This window comes from Vigna umbellata, chromosome 5 (assembly GCF_029865625.1).
Source record: "Vigna umbellata cultivar VRB3 chromosome 5, Vumbellata_1.0, whole genome shotgun sequence".
NCBI classification, from domain to species: domain Eukaryota; kingdom Viridiplantae; phylum Streptophyta; class Magnoliopsida; order Fabales; family Fabaceae; genus Vigna; species Vigna umbellata.
The window spans coordinates 16,934,708-16,951,915 of record NC_142169.1 but is presented as its reverse complement, the minus strand read 5'-3'; the positions used below and the strand labels follow the sequence as shown (position 1 = coordinate 16,951,915).

Here is a 17,208-nt window from a genome sequence, read left to right as displayed (position 1 = left end):
AACTAATGCAGCTTATAGAAAACAAAAGGGTCAATAAATTACTGTGAGTGAAATCTGACATTACTGAACTTAGGATTGATTTAGTGTTAATCTTACTACTTGATGTAGAAGGATAAAAGTATTGATGTAGAAGGATAAAAGTACCTTAAACTATTTATGGTACTAGACACAATTCTCAATGGTGCATGATGTCCATTGCTACCAAGTAAGGAATTCTTAATCTTCAGCTAATCCAGAGTTTGAACATAGTTTTGAACTCTTTTTAACTTTAAAATTAATTTGGAATCTGACATTAGAAGTACAAGTGCTCAAACAAATGTAGTTTGAGATATAGTGATAAACAAAATTCTGTAAAATGCATCTCAGTATTTGGCATGACCTGAACTTTCCTCATTAATTTCACATGGTTTTGGACCACCTAATCAAAGTGAATTCAATACTCAAAATGAATGTAAACAGTTTTGGCTTTTCAAATGATAGAGGTTTGTTATCTGCTTAGAAACTGTCCACATAACACTCTCTCTTATTGCCAAAGATTAGCCACACAAAGGTCATAAAAATGAGTATTCTCTCTGCTGTTTAGTGCACTGGATTAGCCAAAATGGATTTTTCAGCACTTGGTCAATCTTTCTTTCTCTTTCAATCAGTTTCCTACATTAGTGATATGTAGAGCCTAGTTTTCTCCTCACTAGACCAGAACCTGCATGTATGTAAACACAAGTTCACAAATCAACAAAGAAAGAAAGATTACAATTAAAAGGTTATGTGATATACAACAGTAAAGTACAAACAACCTCTAATATACGTAGATGATTCAAAGTTTAAACTTATTCTGATGCTACTCCAAAACAGATTGAGAAACACTATTTTGGTAACATTGAAGCTACTGGATTGAACCACAAAGTCTTCACAGTATTAAAAAATCACAGGAAATTAGCACCAAAGCAGACAAAAAACTGCACCATAATTGGTTATGGAGAACAGAAAATTTTAGACTTCAAATTGACAACTTGGATGGCCAAAGATTGAATAGGCAGTTAAGTAAAGTTTAGAAACGAAGTAGGCACTGAAATGTAACCTAGGAAATGCTCTAGATCATATTAATAAAGCAAATAAACATAAATCAAGTTGATTCAAACTCAATTCAAAAATTGGTTATCATTTTAGGTAACTCTATATCAGTGTATGTTGAGTCATACTTGAACCAACCTTCATTTCAACATCTGTTGAGTCAAGCTGAGGATGAACTTGGTTATGACCATCCAACTGGTGGTCTCATAATTCCTTGTGGAGAAGATGTGTTCTGAGATATCACTTCTCGCTTCGATAGTTGCTAACTTCTTAAAGATGGAACTGACTTAGATGTAGACATATAGTTGACACACTTTTCTATCATAGTTTCTTACCTTGAGAATATTTCCCTCTCCATGTTTGATGACTTAAGCATATGTTTATTTAAATCAAAGGACCTGACGAAGATTTCATCAATTTAGTTGAACAAGAAAAATGATTTAAGATGGCCTGATCAAACAAGTCTACAGGACTTTGTTTTCTTATATTTAATTGTTCACACTTTAGAAAAGTTTAAAATAGGAAGAAAGAATTAAAAGTAAAGTCTTATGCACCTCATTGGGTCATGGTTTGGTTCATATGAAAATTTTCTTTCTAAACCATCACTTTTTGAATTAAAATGGAAGTGGAGTATTGATTTTGAGCTGCAAGCTGTTTATAACTCATTTTAGAGTTTAAACACAAATAAAATCATCAAACAAAGTTGCTTGAACATTGAGCTGTGTGTTTAAATACCTTTTTGGATACTATTAGGTAATGCTTAAACTGTTGCTATGGTTATTAAATTAATGGAACAATATCTAATGAATAACCTTAAATACACTTCTATTTGATGTCTTAGGTGAGTTTTTAAAGCAATTGTGGCCAGAAGGGGAGGAAGAGAGTCTACAAAGAAGACTTGAGCAGGAAAGGATAACAAAGGCGAAGGTATGGTCACCTAAACTAAAATTCCATGATTATATGTGATATGTTATTTTCATTCTTGTTTCATGAATTTGATGTTGTTATAAAATGTTGTGAATGTCCACTTTGAATGTTAAGTTATGTTGAATGGAGTTTATGATACTGTATACATTGAGTTTTGTATGAGTGTGAGTGAAATCTTCCACTATGAGCAGCCATTATGATGGAATCCTACTTGACGTAGTCCTTCTTTTGTATTTTTTTACTTTTCCTAGCTTAGCTCTTAAGGAGCATGGGTTACTATAAATACCCAACTCCTCTCTTGTATTAGGACTTTTGAGATTAATGAGAATTAGACTTTCTGAAATAGAAACTATTCTCTCTTGAAAGTCAGGCTAGAGAGTCCAAAGACTTCCTCTAGCCACCTTCCAAGCACATCTCTCACTTTCATTTTCCATTTTCACGGTGCTTCTCATCCTTCACGCTTCCTCTCCTCCACTGCCACATCTGGCACGCGTCAGCTGCCAATACGTCTCCAATCCAACGCGTCAGCCACGTTCAGACCGCGCCTCTCACTTCTTTCTTCACGCACATCAGACACGCACATTCCATATTCTCTTTCTTCTTCGCGTCTCACTCTCGCTCTCGAGAGTTCCATTGTCTACAACCTCAGATCTGCCTTTCTATTCCATTTTTCACCGATTGTAAGTCACTTTCCACCGATTAAATCAGTAGTTCTTCGTCCTCCTAGGGTTTCTCACCGAACAAACCATCTTCATTTTCCATACCTTCAACTTCCACCGACTAAACCTTAGATCCTAGGTTTTCATGTGTTTCGCTCTCAGTTTCCACTTCAATCTTGAGTTCGTTTCCATTCCGCTGCGTCTTCATCTCTCTGGAGGAAGCTTCGAGGAGTCAGCGTCACGTCTTCGGTCTCTCCTCGGGCGTTCGTCCATCACATTATGGAACGTAAGCCTCCTACTATGCCTTGTTTACTAATACAAATTAGTTTTATCAACAAAAGAAGAGTAGAGTTTCTACTTTTCCATTCTAATCTTGGCTGTTTCATTTCTCTTGGTAATTGAGCAAAATAAAAAAGAGATAACAGAGAAAATTAAAGATGAGATAGGAGATATGAACAAAAATTCCCAAAAATTATTAAACTTTACATTAAAAAAAGTTTACAATGTTTCCAAATTGGTTGTTTGAATACAACACATAACAAGATTTAGGTTCAGATGTTTAAAGCAATAAAAAAAGGGTGTAGAAATGAAGGAGGCACACAATTAGACCTTAGGAATGGATCCAGAACAAATTATAGAAGACCAAAAAAATAGAAATGCAGATTGAAACCAAGTCTGCAGATTGAAATGCAAATTAAAATGGTTCTTAAACAATCAGTATCCTACATTAGTGATATCTACAGTCTAGTTTTGTTATGACTAGACCAGAACCTATATGTATTTAAACATAACTACAGAAAACAACAAAGTTAATAGCTTCTGTTCTGTTTTTTCCTGACAAGCAAAGTTAAGAAATGCTTCTGGAATTAACTGTTCAAACTTTTTGATATGACAAGCAAAGTTAAGAATCCTTTTTAACACTTTGCTTTACTTCTTTTAATCATTTAGTTCTATTTTAAATCACTGAACCAGGTCTTGCTGCAACCCAAATTGAATTTTAAAGCAACTTCATCAAAACAGTACCTCAATTTTCAACTCTGCACCAAAAATTGACTCAAGATTGATGGTTTTAAAAGTGAATTCGTGCACAAGTGATTCTGACACTTTGGTAACACTTTCAACTGCTTTAATTCATCAATTTAAAGTTTTCTGAACTCTAATTGGGTTCAAAACCAAACTGTATAACGGATTCACCCTTCTACTTGCTAATTTCACTCAAAATTGAGGTTTGAACATACTATTTTGCACACAGATGAATCTGACTTCAATTGGAATGTTCTAACAGTTTTAAAACAACAAATATGACTTGTTTAAACTGAAAAATAGCACAGAATCACACAAGCACGAAAATACCAAGTGTAGCTTCTTTTTCCCCTTCCACTGGACAATGTAGCTTCTTTGTCCCCTTCCACTTGACAATGCAGGAACTGATCAAAACAATTAAAACAAAGAGCCTCCAAACAAAATGTCTCTTCATAAATGTCCTTGATGCATCTTCCACAGCTAATGCAGCGTGTTATGCAAAGAAGTAGATGAAGTAGCTCAAAATACTACTCAAACCTCCAAAAAAATTTACACAATTTGCAAAGTGCACTAAAGTAGGAAAATATACTACAATAAACTATCCTAACAAGTTAATAATGGTAGAACCTACCTATTTAAGAACTCACAGTAAAAGATATAGGTAAAAGTAGTAGCTTAAACTAAAATTTTGACAACTTAGAACCTAAAACTAGTATCTCAAATACACTAAAAGTGCAAACCTGCATTTAGACCATCAGTGAATGTTCATCTATATGTTGTATGTTGATGTATATATTGTATGTTCGTATATATTGTATGTTGATTTATTAGGCTACGAATTGATTAAGTTAATTAGTCATTTAAAGTCATATGGTGTTCAAAACATTCTCAGTAGAATGAGAAGGGTAACACTACCTTAACCACTTACAATTGACAAAATATATGAAAGTACTCTATAAAAGAGAACTTTAGTAATGTCAACATATTGACAACCCCCAAATTTTATTTACAACCACTTAGGATGTCAGAGGCATTTCAATACTGAGGACTTGTCTTTGCATGCCCTTATTGAATGCCTATGACCATAGTGTTGAAATTGCCTTCCATGTTCGACTTCAATAGTAATAGGTTTATTACTTATGTCACATGGAGTGTTGCTGTTTTGGCTAAATTTTTATTTGTTTGGCTTGTCACAGAACATGGCCCATTATCCCAACCATCGTGGATGGATGTACGACCGTTGTTATAGTGGAAGGAGAGGTTTGAAAGAATCTTTTGTCATCGGAGTTGAAGAGTTCGTGGAGACGGCACGACGATATCAATATTATGCCCTTGATGGAGGGATTCGATGTCCATGCATCAAGTGCGAATGTACAAGCATTCTGAAAGATGAAGTCGTCAAAGTTCACCTTTACCAAAAAGGGTTCATGCCTAATTACACAGTCTGGACATTTCATGGTGAAGAAATTCCTTCGACCTCCACTGCAGCTGAAAAACGGCTTGCATCAGGTTCGAATACTGTTGTACATACATGTGAGATAGATCAATTTGCCTACATGCAAGAGATGGTCGACCATGCTCTTCGTCACCATGCTGCAGAAGCAGACGATAGTCATGATGAAGAGCCTCCAAATGAAACGACGCAGAGGTTTTACAATTTACTGACAGAGGCAAATCTACCTGTATTTGAAGGTTCATCTGAGTCAAAATTGTCAGTGTGCATTAGACTCATGGCTGGCAAATCTAATTGGAACGTTCCCATTCAAGCAGTGGACTTCTATACAAAACTGATGTTAGATTTGACACCACCAAACAATTTGATGCCGAAGAATTATTACCAAGCCAAAAAATGTGTTTCAAAGTTGGGATTGGATGTGAAGAAGATTGATTGTTGTGTTAATGGATGTATGTTATTCTATGACAATGACAGTGGCAAAAATGATGCATTGTTGGTGGAATGCAAGTTTTGTGGCTCACCTCGATATCAGACAATGCATGCTGGACGGAGGCAAAAAAAACCAATTCCATTAAAGTCCATGTTCTACTTGCCTATAATTCCAAGATTACAAAGATTGTTTACTTCAACGCAAACAACAGAACACATGACATGGCATGATGGTAACAAAACTCCGGGACTTTTGCGTCATCCTTCTGATGGTGAAACTTGGAAGCACTTCAATCGTAAACATCCATCCTTTGCTAGTGAACCGCGTAACGTCAGACTTGGTCTATGCTCTGATGGGTTTACCCCGTACATTCAGGCGTCTGCATCACCGTATTCATGTTGGCCCGTGATAGTTACCCCATACAATCTACCACCTGAGATGTGCATGACAAAGCCTTACATGTTTTTATCGTGTATAATACCAGGTCCATCTAATCCCAAATCATTGATTGATGTTTACTTGGAGCCTTTGATTGATGATTTGAAGAAGTTATGGAATGGTGTTTGGACGTATGACGTTTCAAGGAGGCAAAATTTCCTTATGAGGGCAGCCTTGATGTGGACTATTAATGACTTCCCAGCGTACGGCATGTTATCTGGTTGGAGCACACATGGTCGATTAGCTTGTCCACATTGCATGGAACATACAAAGTCATTCCAATTGAGTCATGGCCGGAAAAGTAGTTGGTTTGACTGCCATCGACGGTTCTTGCCCATTGATCACCCCTTTAGAAGAAACAAAAAGGCATTTCGAAAAGGACAAGTTGAAACGGATATGCCCCCGCCAAAGTTGACTGGATCACACGTGTGGAGAAGAGTGAAAGACTATCCAAAAGTGACTGAATCTGGTCAGAATAGGCTAGAAGGGTTTGGGGAATGGCATAATTGGACTAAAAGAAGCATATTCTGGGAACTTCCCTATTGGAAGGACAACTTGCTAAGACACAACATCGATGTGATGCACACAGAAAAAAATTTCTTTGACAATGTCTTCAACACAGTTATGAATGTTAAAGGTAAGACAAAAGATAATGAGAAAGCAAGAAAAGATTTACCTTTGTATTGTGCACGAAAAGACTTAGAGTTGAAGGCACAAGGTAACGGCCGATTATTTAAACCAAAAGCAAATTACACCATGTCAAAAGACGAGACAAGAATACTGTGTGGATGGATCAAGGAGCTTAGAATGCCAGATGGATATGCTTCTAACTTATCCAGATGTGCCAATGTTCAGAACGGTACTATTCAAGGGTTGAAGAGTCATGATTGTCATGTATTCATGGAGACTTTCATCCCTCTTGCGTTCAGTTGTTTGCCAATGCACGTGTTACATCCACTGATAGAAATCAGTACCTTCTTTAAAGATTTGTGTTGCACGACACTAAAGGAAGATTCCCTTAAAAAGATGGATGAAAATATCTCGATTATTCTCTGCAAATTGGAAAGAATATTCCCTCCTGCATTCTTTGATTCAATGGAGCACATTCCAATTCATCTTGCATATGAAGCTTGGCTTGGGGGACCCGTGCAGTACAGGTGGATGTATCCCTTTGAAAGGTTTATGGGAGAATCCAAACGGTCAGTTAAAAATAAAGCTAGAGTGGAAGGCTCAATATGTGCAGCTTACTTGCACAGAGAGACAACTTATTTTTGTTCACATTATTTCAAGAACTTCATGTTGTCTCCCACTCATGTCAGAAATGAAATGCAATGGCAAGTTGAACCACGTGAAGGTGCATTATCAGTTTTCCGACAATCAGGCCGTCACGCAGGGAAAGAATTCACTCACTGGTTAACTGATGCTGAATTCAACTCTGCTCATGTCCATGTCTTGATCAATTGCAGTGAAGTAAAGTCGTACCTTGAGTATGTCATCATCCATCTCTAATCTGTCAAACGGTTTAATTGTTATACACTAATGAATTTCATTTGTACCAGCTCATTTGTTGTGGCTGAGCAAGTCGCAGAAGGAAATACTTCTGCTAGAATACACTCAGAGTTTCCGCATTGGTTTAGAAATCAGGTCCGTAGTTTTTCCTACGTTTAGAGCAAGGTTAATTTGACTATTGCTTTTATAATTTTGTTACTACCTTTGTAGGTTTTTAATCAGGCATTAACTCCCACGGTTCAAGAGTTAAGACATCTCTCCAATTGGCCAATGAGATGTGTCAAAGAATGGCACACTTACTTCATCAATGGTTATAAATTCCATACACATGAATGGTCTAAAGGAAAGAAAACATCAAATTGTGGTGTGTATGTCAAGGGCCTAACAGAGGGGTCTTATGATGATTTCTACGGCATCATTCATAAAATATATGAGTTAGAGTACAACAGCACTACTTCTCCAAACAGAGTGGTACTCTTCTATTGTGAATGGTTTGATCCTTCTAGAGCTGGTACTAGAGTCGATCCACGCTTTAATATTGTCGAACTGAACCAGAGATTAAGATATGGGCCTTTTGATCCTTTCATTCTACCATCTAATGTGAGACAGGTTTATTATGTGCAATATCCACCATTTCGCAATATTGACAAGCGTGGTTGGGCCGTAGCAATACAAACGAAGCCTAGAGGTCGCATAGACTCAAATGAAGTTGAGGAAGATGTAGCCTACCAACTTGACCAAATGTCACAACCACAAGAAATTATCGAAGTTGAACGTATAACCGCATTGGTCGACCCTGATGGTGATGGAGATGAATTAGAAGCAACAGTACAAGGTGATGAAGAACAAGAGGAAGAAGAAGAAGAAGAAGAAGAAGAAGAAGAAGAAGAAGAAGAAGATGAAGAAGAACAAGAAGAAGAAGATGATGGTGATGATGACGATGAAGAAGAAGAACAAGAAGAAGAAGACGATGCTGAAGATGAAGATGAAGATGAAGATGATGATGATGATGACGATGATTGAATGTTGAACATCTATTGTAGCAAATTGGACTATCATTTCATTACCATTATCTAAAATACCATCTTTAAGTTGTTTGCAATTACTTATACATTGACTTTGAAAACAATTCATCCTTCTTTATTTGTTTATATTTTTTTCGCTTTATTTGTAACCATTTGAGTGCAGTAATGACAGGACAAGGTTCAGAGCGTCCTGATAAAGGAAAAGGGGTAGCAAGGCCTACAAAGAGGCAACGGCAGGCACCAAAGTATGTACTTAGGGTGCCTGCTAGACTACCTACCCCTGCTCCCGGTACTACATCATCTGTGGGGCCTTCTCCTACCCCTAGTATACAGACTCCTACACCTGCAGTAGCCCCTACTCCTCCTCCTGCAGTACACCCTTCTACTACCACTGTAGTAGACCCTTCTCCTCCTCCTGCAGCACACCCTTCTACAACCCCCACTCCTCCCCCTATTGTTATTACCCCCACTCCTCTCCCTGACCCTACTTCTATACCTTCCTCATCTTCTGTACCTCCTTCTGAGACTGTCACACCACTTGGTCATCCAGATTCAAGTGGTGATGCTGAAGATCTTGACCCGCCCCTCCATGATCGACCATGGATTGAGCCCTATGGTAAAGGGTAAGTTTATAATCTGTTGATATCATTTGATGTTTAAACCATATTGTAATTGAAATGAGTTTTGTTATGCAGGTTTATTCCATCTAGGGTTGCTTCCCAGGCCATCACACGTTCAATAAAGCAACAGTTTTTAAGTCCATGGCCTACTTGGGGAGCAATACCTGACGACGACAGAAAGGCATTCTGGGAGCGTTTTCAGGTGAACAATCCACTAAACTAATTGTCGCTCTTATTTTAGTATGTTCTGTAATCAATGTTTGTTCTCTTTAATGTTACAGATGAAGGTGCAGTGGAAACCTGAACATGAAACTCAGATACACAGAAATTTCCACATGAAAGCATCTCATCGGCTGTCAGAGATGTTTAGGGATGCCCGGAATGCAGCACAGCGCCCTAACTGGCTGGGTGAGCACATTTGGAACTCTTTACTGGCCCATTGGAATACAGTAGAGTTCCGCAATAAGTGTGCCAAAGCCCAGCGGAACAGAGCGTCTGAAAGGGGTGGCACCCTGCATACTGGTGGGTCGATCACCATTCATGAGCATGCCATTCGTATGGTATAATCTCATTACATAACTTTTTCTTTCATACACAAGTTATGTATATTGTATTTCATATGTACGCTTGTAATTCTTAATTATGTTACAGGCACAGGCTCTAGGACGGGCGGTCCATGTTGATGAGGTCTTTGCACAGACTCATGTTCGGAAGGGAACTAATGAATTTGTTGATGAAAGATCTCGGAAGACTCATGTAAGCAAATAACACTATTACTAATTTTTTATTTCTGTTATACTGTCGTTCTCTAACATTGCTTTTAATGTTTCAACAGGAAGACTTTTCTACGAGACTTTCACAGGTTAGATCTGAACATGAGTCAGCTCCTACACCGGATGATGCCAGTAATGCAGATGATGACATCCGTAGGACACAGTGTTGGATCGACATCGTTGGTGGGAAGAAAAAGGGACGAGTATATGGTGCAGGACAGCTTGATGCAAACTATACAGCATCCAGAGGAGGTACTCTGAAGCACCAGCCTTCTTCTTCCACCACTACTCCTGACGAGGTTCTTCGCCTGAGGCAGGAACTCCATCAACGTGACCAGGAGATCACTGATCTCAGAACAGAGTTTACGAACTTCAAGGCCCTGATCATGAGAGTCTTGCCTGAAACCTCACAGGAAGTACAAAATATCCCTCTGACCCAGCCACGAGCCTCCTCATCACCTGCTGCCACTCAGCAGCCCACTTCAGTCCAACCCTCATCAGTCCAACCCTCATCAGTCCAACCCACACCAGTCCAGCCATCAATAGAGGAGCAGGATGATGAAAATCATTTTGATGATAGTTATGTACATTATTAGGTTTCATTTTCTTATTACTTGTTAGACAAACATTTGGATATTAGAACATTTTCAGTTGATATCATTTCAATGTTAGATGTACTTACAGACTTTGGATGTTACAACATCCTTGTGTTACATTGTTTTATGTTTGAACTACCCCATACATTATTTATACATTAATGGATGTCTTGTGGATTATTTGATGTGCATTGGATATTGATCATTGATTGGATCTTTGAGATGCACATTATGCATGTTTGTATGTGTTTGAAAACTGTTATGCAGGTCTGTTTGTAATTGAAATTTGTTATACAGGTCTGGGTTGCACAAGAAAAACCATTTTGCTGAAACCTGCCCTGCATTTTACCGAAGGCTTTTGCCCTTCGGTAAATGCCCTCGTATGGCCATTACTGAAGGCTTTCGCCCTTCGGTAAATACCATCGTATGCTCATTACCGAGGGCTCCTGCCCTTCGGAACTTACCGAGGGCTTTCGCCCTTCGGTAATTACCGAAGGCTTTTGCCCTTCGGTAATTACCGAAGGCTTTTGCCCTTCGGTAATTAGCGAGGGCTTTTGCCCTTCGGTAATTACCGAAGGCTTCTGGCCCTCGGTAATTACCGAAGGGCGAAAGCCCTCGGTAATGGTTAGCGACAGGGGATTTACCGAAGGATTTTTGGCCGCCGATAGGCCTTCGGTAAACACCCATTATCGACGGCTTTTGGCATTTTCCGAGGGCTTCTGGCCTTCGGTAATGCCCTACTTTTTTGTAGTGAGTTCTAGATCCAATCAGTATAAAAAAACCTTTTCATATTTACAATATTGTCATCATACTACTTTTTATATTTAGCAAATTTAAATCGGTATAAAATATCAATATAAAAAACATATTTTGCATTAGTAAAATCATGAAAATCCTGTCCACACGAGGTTTCTCACTCTTAAAGAGAACACTTCCTCTTGATGCACGAAGACTAAATTATAGCTAGCTCAGCTGTTGTCCCACCCTTTCTAGAACACCCCCACAAATTAAAACGTTGTCAAACCTAATAAGAGAGCAAGCATCCATGATTTATTTTATCTTTTCTTTAATTTGGAACAAATATCATGGATGCTTCGTTTGGATTATGCTAAAAGCAAGTCGCCAAGAACTTTTAAGGAAACTTTAAAGTTCCATAATAATTTGAAATTTGTGTCCTTGATAGAATAACAGTTGTAGAAATCACACTTCCAAAAATCCTGTTTATTAGAGATAGACATCACACCATTGATTTTGTTGAACAGGCCAAACACCAAGTTTTTCTCCCAAAACAATCATAGCAACATGTGGGATAAAATCGTAACGAGTAATGGAAACTATTAATAAACATGTTCTATAAACTAAATTGAGATAAAAATAATATTCATTCGAAGGCACCAAGTCACTCATCTCAATGTGTTTTCCTTGTATGAATCTGATCTATTTTTTGACCAAAATTAAAGGCTGCTAATTGAAAGGGGCCGTGCAGAAATATTTCTCTCAAGGATGTAAAAATAAAAGTAATGCCACGATAATCGGGACTGATATCTTTATCTTTTAATAATTTATTTAACTATTACAACTCTTTGAAAAGGAGTCTCATTTTTATTTTATTTTATTGTAAAATTTCACTTTCATCACTTAATTATATCCTGAAGAATTTAAATAAAGTAATTTTTTTAATTTGATTCTTTAAAAAATGAGAAAGTGTGTCAAATGAAAATGTAAAAAAATAGCAGCACGTAATTGACTTAAATTAAATATCTCATAATTAAACATACCCAATTTTTATTTAATAAACTTTATTATGAAGAGTTAAATCACTTACCTTTGATTAAACTTATAGATTGATTTTATTGTTTAGAGAATGCTAATATATATATAATTTGAACTCCATTTAGTAAATACTATTGAATGAAATTAATTTATATGAATCTTACTTTATATGATGCAAGTCATATATACGCAATACTAATATATTGAAAACGGTGTCTGACATGCGTAAAATTTATAAAGAGATTGAGTCACTTTCGTTTTCGACCTTTGAAGTCTTCATTTGCATATGTTTTTTTTCTTTTAAAATTAATATATATATATATATATATATATATATATATATATATATATATATATATATATATATATATATATCGTTGAATCATGCCGAAGGATATGATGACTGCAAACTATACAAGGAAATTTATGTATAAATAATTATAATATTTACGAGTCTAAATATGAAAAAATAACATTGTATATATTTTAATATATATCTTCTCACATATAATTTCAATTGGTTTTCTAAAAAAAGCTTATTGATATCATATATATGTAGTCAATCATTATATATGTAGTTTTCTAAATATTTTAACTATCAATAATGTGTTCACCAGATAACGGCAGTTTTATAATGATAATCCATATATAATCGTAAAGATATGAGAAATTAATTTAAACGACAGATATTAATAACTAATGATATTAATGTTTTTATTTTCTCTATAATTTCAGTATTAATACTTTATCCATTAATTTTATAACCATTAGCCTAGAAAGGCAGAGAAATATATGGTTTGGAACTCATACTGTATACTTTTGTATTTATTTCTTCTTTAGGTGTCAATTTATATGTCAAAATAAACAGAAAAGTAATGTTGTATAAATTATTATATAAGTATATCATATCTAATAAAAAACTTAAAAACCGAGTTTTATAATGGAAATAGTTATATATATATTTATATGGTGACAAACATGATAATAATTAAGCTTGTAACCTTAAAAACACAGAATATGATAAACATATATACGACTCTTTTACTGACACTTCTGATGTGAAAATGTGTGTTTACCTGAAGCGAAAAAACCATTATTTGAAATATGAAACCAATAGACAGAAAAGGTAGCTAGGTTTTCAACACACAGCATAGTACTTACACTTAACATTGTGTTCAATTCTTGCCGTGAAAATCACTCCCTCTAGAAAAGCAAGAACCATAATACTCTCCCTCCTTGGAGTCACCGGCGTCACCTCCAATCTGTTGATCAGACTCGGTCACAACAGAAGTGGACGAGAAAGAGAACATAGTCGAAGAACTGGAACCATGGAAAGACTCAGTGGGATGATGATGATGGTGAAGGCCTGAAGCAACACGTTGTAGATCATCATCATCCCTACTCCAAAGAAGCTGTGCGTACTGCATTAGATTTGGAAACGCTTCTTCCTGTGATGGTGATAACAAGGGTTGTGGCTGATAAACTGGTGGTAAAGGTGTTGGTGTAAGAGGTGAAGAAAAAGAAGCATAACTGTTATTGGTGTTAATGTTTATGTTTTGAGTGGAAGGTGAAGGTGGTATTGAAGCAAGAAGAACGTGTTCTGGGAAATTGAGCTTTGCTTTGGATCCTTTAAACTTCAAAGCAGCAGCATCATAAGCAGCAGCTGCAGCCTCTGCCGTGTCAAAAGTGCCAAGCCACACTCTAGCAGCCTTTTTAGGGTCACGGATTTCGGCAGCCCATTTCCCCCATGGTCTCTGTCGAACTCCACGATAGTGTCTTTTTCGCCCTTTCAATTATTGCACAAAGCAGCAACAACAATATCAATCACAACAACGCTTTGGTTAGGCACACAGTTTTGGTTTGGTCCAATTTGTCATCAACTATAGCCACCCTAAGAAATTAAAGTACCAATGGAAAATATTGCTCACTGAAAATACCTAACTTCTTGTCCCCACAATCAACATCATTATAACAAGATAGACACCAACCTTGTATAATAACATTCAAGGGATCAAGATCGATAGATAAAGGGAGTGTTAGAGTGTCATTTCAACTGGTTTATCTTTGCAAGTTTAAAACACATATTTTACATGTGCATCAAACCAACAACCTTTTTAGAGAAACAGAAGACATGTCCCCATTTGATTTTTCCTTTTTTCAATTCAGATTTGGAAATTGCACTCATGCTAGTGATGAAAAAAAAATCATAAATATCTTGAAACCCCATTTAAATAAGTAGATCTCTGTTAGAATCTAGTTCTATATAAATATGTCTGGAGTTGAAAAAGGAGAAAAGAAAGTGATCCTGGTGAAATCTTTGACAAATAGGGTTGCATAGTATGACATAGAGGAATATATAAATTGAAAAATATAAAGTTAGTGCATGAACCTGGGAAATTTTGTACCTTGATTTAAAGGGTGCTGAGATGGGTCCTGTGTCTCAATCAAGGTAGAAGTGGGTATTTGGGCATATTGTGGAACTGGTGTGGAAGGGGTGCTATCATCAGCAGTATTGATTGGTTGTTGAAGAAAGGGGAATGAAGAAGCTTCTTCCCCTTGTTGGCTAGGGAAGTTGAAACCTTCCCTATTCTCCCTTGATGCATGATCAGAAGGGAGAGGCCTCTTTCCATGCCTTCGATCCACCTTGTTCAACTCTACGAAAGGTTCTTCTGTTGTCTTTTATCTATCAACACACTAAATTCATTAACCTCTTTTCTCACTCTTGCTCAGAACCTTGCAGCTATATATATGCCTTCTTATAAAGCAGATCTAGAATTTCTTATAGAGAAGAGTGATGGAATACGAATGAAACCAATATCAAAAGAAGGATACTCTTGCCCCCATCATCTTTTAAATATCAAAGAGGACTTAAAAAGAACGAATATTTACTAGAAGGGAAAAAGCAAAAGATAACCACCTTGCTTGTTACTTTGAGATAGGGTTTATTTCTCCATTGGAAATATGAGAGAGAAAAAGAGCTGGTGAGTTTTGTTAGTTCAAAGAAGGAAGAGCAATTAGGTTCCTTTGTTTTATTTTTTTGGTTTTCGTATTTTAAAATCTTTATTTCGATGTAATCCATATTTACAATTTGTTGTTTTCACAATTACATAGATTGAAGTTAATTTACAGCTAAAAATGTAATTATATATTAAATTTTAGTCATTCATTTAGCTTTTCTAATGTTTTTTATTTTTTAAAAATTTACATATAGTAAAAGTTCTGAACTTAACAGAAAATAACTGAAAAATAATGAAAAATATCGTAAATAAAAAGAGGATACAAGAAGGCAAAAATAAACACTAATTGATGTCTAACGTGAGTTCAACTTTGAAATAAAAGTCGACAAAAAAACCTAAAAATTATCCAAAATAACAATAACAATAGTTAGCATGGAAGGCTAATTTGATTAAAACAAAACATGAGAGCATTTAGGCCCATAGATGATTTTGTCTTCACATTCCTTTGTTTCGCTCTTTCACTCTCTCTTCTTATAAGTGGATGTTCTGATAAAGCTTGAGAGCATCTTTTTCTTCTTAAACTCTTCTCTTCATTTGAGGAATTTTGATTTAATAGCTCAAAGAGATTTCCTTACTCAATGGATGATGAGATATCTTTATATCTTAAAAGTTTCTCTCTTCTTCATCATCTTCTTCTTGTTTCTCTTTGTCTTTTATTTATAAACCTTGATGATATAGTCATTATGACGATGTTTGCCTTGAGATTTGATAATATGACCATTTGTCGAAGGTTGTTTTGATATATGGTCTTTTTTGGCTATAGGTATAGATGTCTATCATAGGATGAAGTCTTTTGTCAGAACATACCTGCTTTTTGGAGCTCTTATCCACAACAGTTGACTTATCTTTTTGGCACGGCTTTTGATAATATGATCAGTCTTCTTTTGTCTTTTTTCTTTCAACATTCATTTTGTATACTTATAAGATGAGATAAATGAACGTTTATAGCAATTGTCCTGCATAAGATAGAAGCATGTATAACAAGTATGTCCTATTTTTATTTACTTTAGTGCATTAAATGTTTTCATCATTTGTTTAGGTTTTTGTGTTTTCTAATGTTTTTGTGTTTATGAGATTAGTTGGTGTTGTATAGTTTGTAAGAGACTTATTGGTTGGTGTTTTACTTTTGATTTTATGATTTGTTTTGACATAGGTATTGTCACTATTTTCTAGAGGAATGTCATTTGGTGAATGTCTTTCTTATTACCTACTACTAATTGGATTGGATTTTGTTGTTTTTGGGCATTGAGCATTTAATGTCACTAAATGCTTGTTCAAAACAAAAATGTGTTTTTTTCATTTCCTACTATTAGGTAGCTTTTAACAATTAAGCTTTTTTTCTAAAGATACCAAATTTTGTATAAAGACTTCATTGTTGGACAGAGTATTGTTTAAGCTCATGATATTATTTAGCCTAGTAAAGTCTTCTTTTGTGTTTTTGTCTTTTCTTAGACAGATAGCGTTTAGCTTGTTTCAAGTTTTCTTTTATATTTTAATCTTTAAATCTTCTAGTTAGTTTTTTTTAGAGACATCATCTTAACTTATTTTGATTTTGGGAGTTAAGTTGAATACCTTTGACAAAAATTGTCCGATCAATAAGAAAAGCTTACATAAACCTATTGTGACAAATATGCGTAAGGATTTCTATTCATAAAGTGTTGAAAAGAAAAACATTTTGCAAAAGTATCGTCTAAGAGATATGTGCATAAAAATAAGATGGGTTCTCAAACTCTCTAATTGAAACATCTTTCTTGATAATCATAAAGCTTAATGTTGTACATCTAAAAATAATGTTATAAGCGAAAGTGTCTTATGAAGAATATCGTCGAATGAAAAACAAATTCTACATATAAAACAGTTTTTCATTCATAAGTGTCTAACATTCCACATT

General features: G+C 35.7%; 2 protein-coding genes across 2 annotated transcripts; one reads left to right on the top strand and one right to left on the bottom strand.

Moving 5' to 3' along the window:
• Window positions 1-9,107: 9,107 nt before the first annotated feature.
• On the top strand, window positions 9,108-10,545 carry LOC148197841 (uncharacterized). Its single transcript, XM_088115335.1, has 4 exons — window positions 9,108-9,360; window positions 9,440-9,718; window positions 9,810-9,914; window positions 9,994-10,545. The coding sequence occupies exons 2-4, from the start codon at window positions 9,440-9,442 to the stop codon at window positions 10,525-10,527; spliced, it is 918 nt and encodes a 305-aa protein (XP_087971461.1). The 5' UTR covers window positions 9,108-9,360; the 3' UTR covers window positions 10,528-10,545.
• A 2,773-nt stretch (window positions 10,546-13,318) lies between these two features.
• Window positions 13,319-15,144, bottom strand: LOC124835683 (ethylene-responsive transcription factor ERF113-like). Its single transcript, XM_088115646.1, has 3 exons — window positions 15,133-15,144; window positions 14,706-14,976; window positions 13,319-14,086 (listed from the first exon to the last, which is right to left on the bottom strand). Exons 1-3 carry the CDS (start codon window positions 15,142-15,144, stop codon window positions 13,476-13,478), a joined length of 894 nt encoding a protein of 297 aa, XP_087971772.1. The 3' UTR covers window positions 13,319-13,475.
• Between the last annotated feature and the right edge of the window lie 2,064 nt (window positions 15,145-17,208).

Coding starts and splice junctions, on each gene's coding strand:
- LOC148197841 (XM_088115335.1), top strand. CDS start 9,440: ATGAAGGTGCAGTGGAAACCTGAACATGAAACTCAGATACACAGAAAT. Junction 9,719..9,809: donor ATGAGCATGCCATTCGTATG/GTATAATCTCAT, acceptor ATTATGTTACAG/GCACAGGCTCTAGGACGGGC. Junction 9,915..9,993: donor AAAGATCTCGGAAGACTCAT/GTAAGCAAATAA, acceptor ATGTTTCAACAG/GAAGACTTTTCTACGAGACT.
- LOC124835683 (XM_088115646.1), bottom strand. Junction 14,087..14,705: donor TCAGCACCCTTTAAATCAAG/GTACAAAATTTC, acceptor AATAATTGAAAG/GGCGAAAAAGACACTATCGT.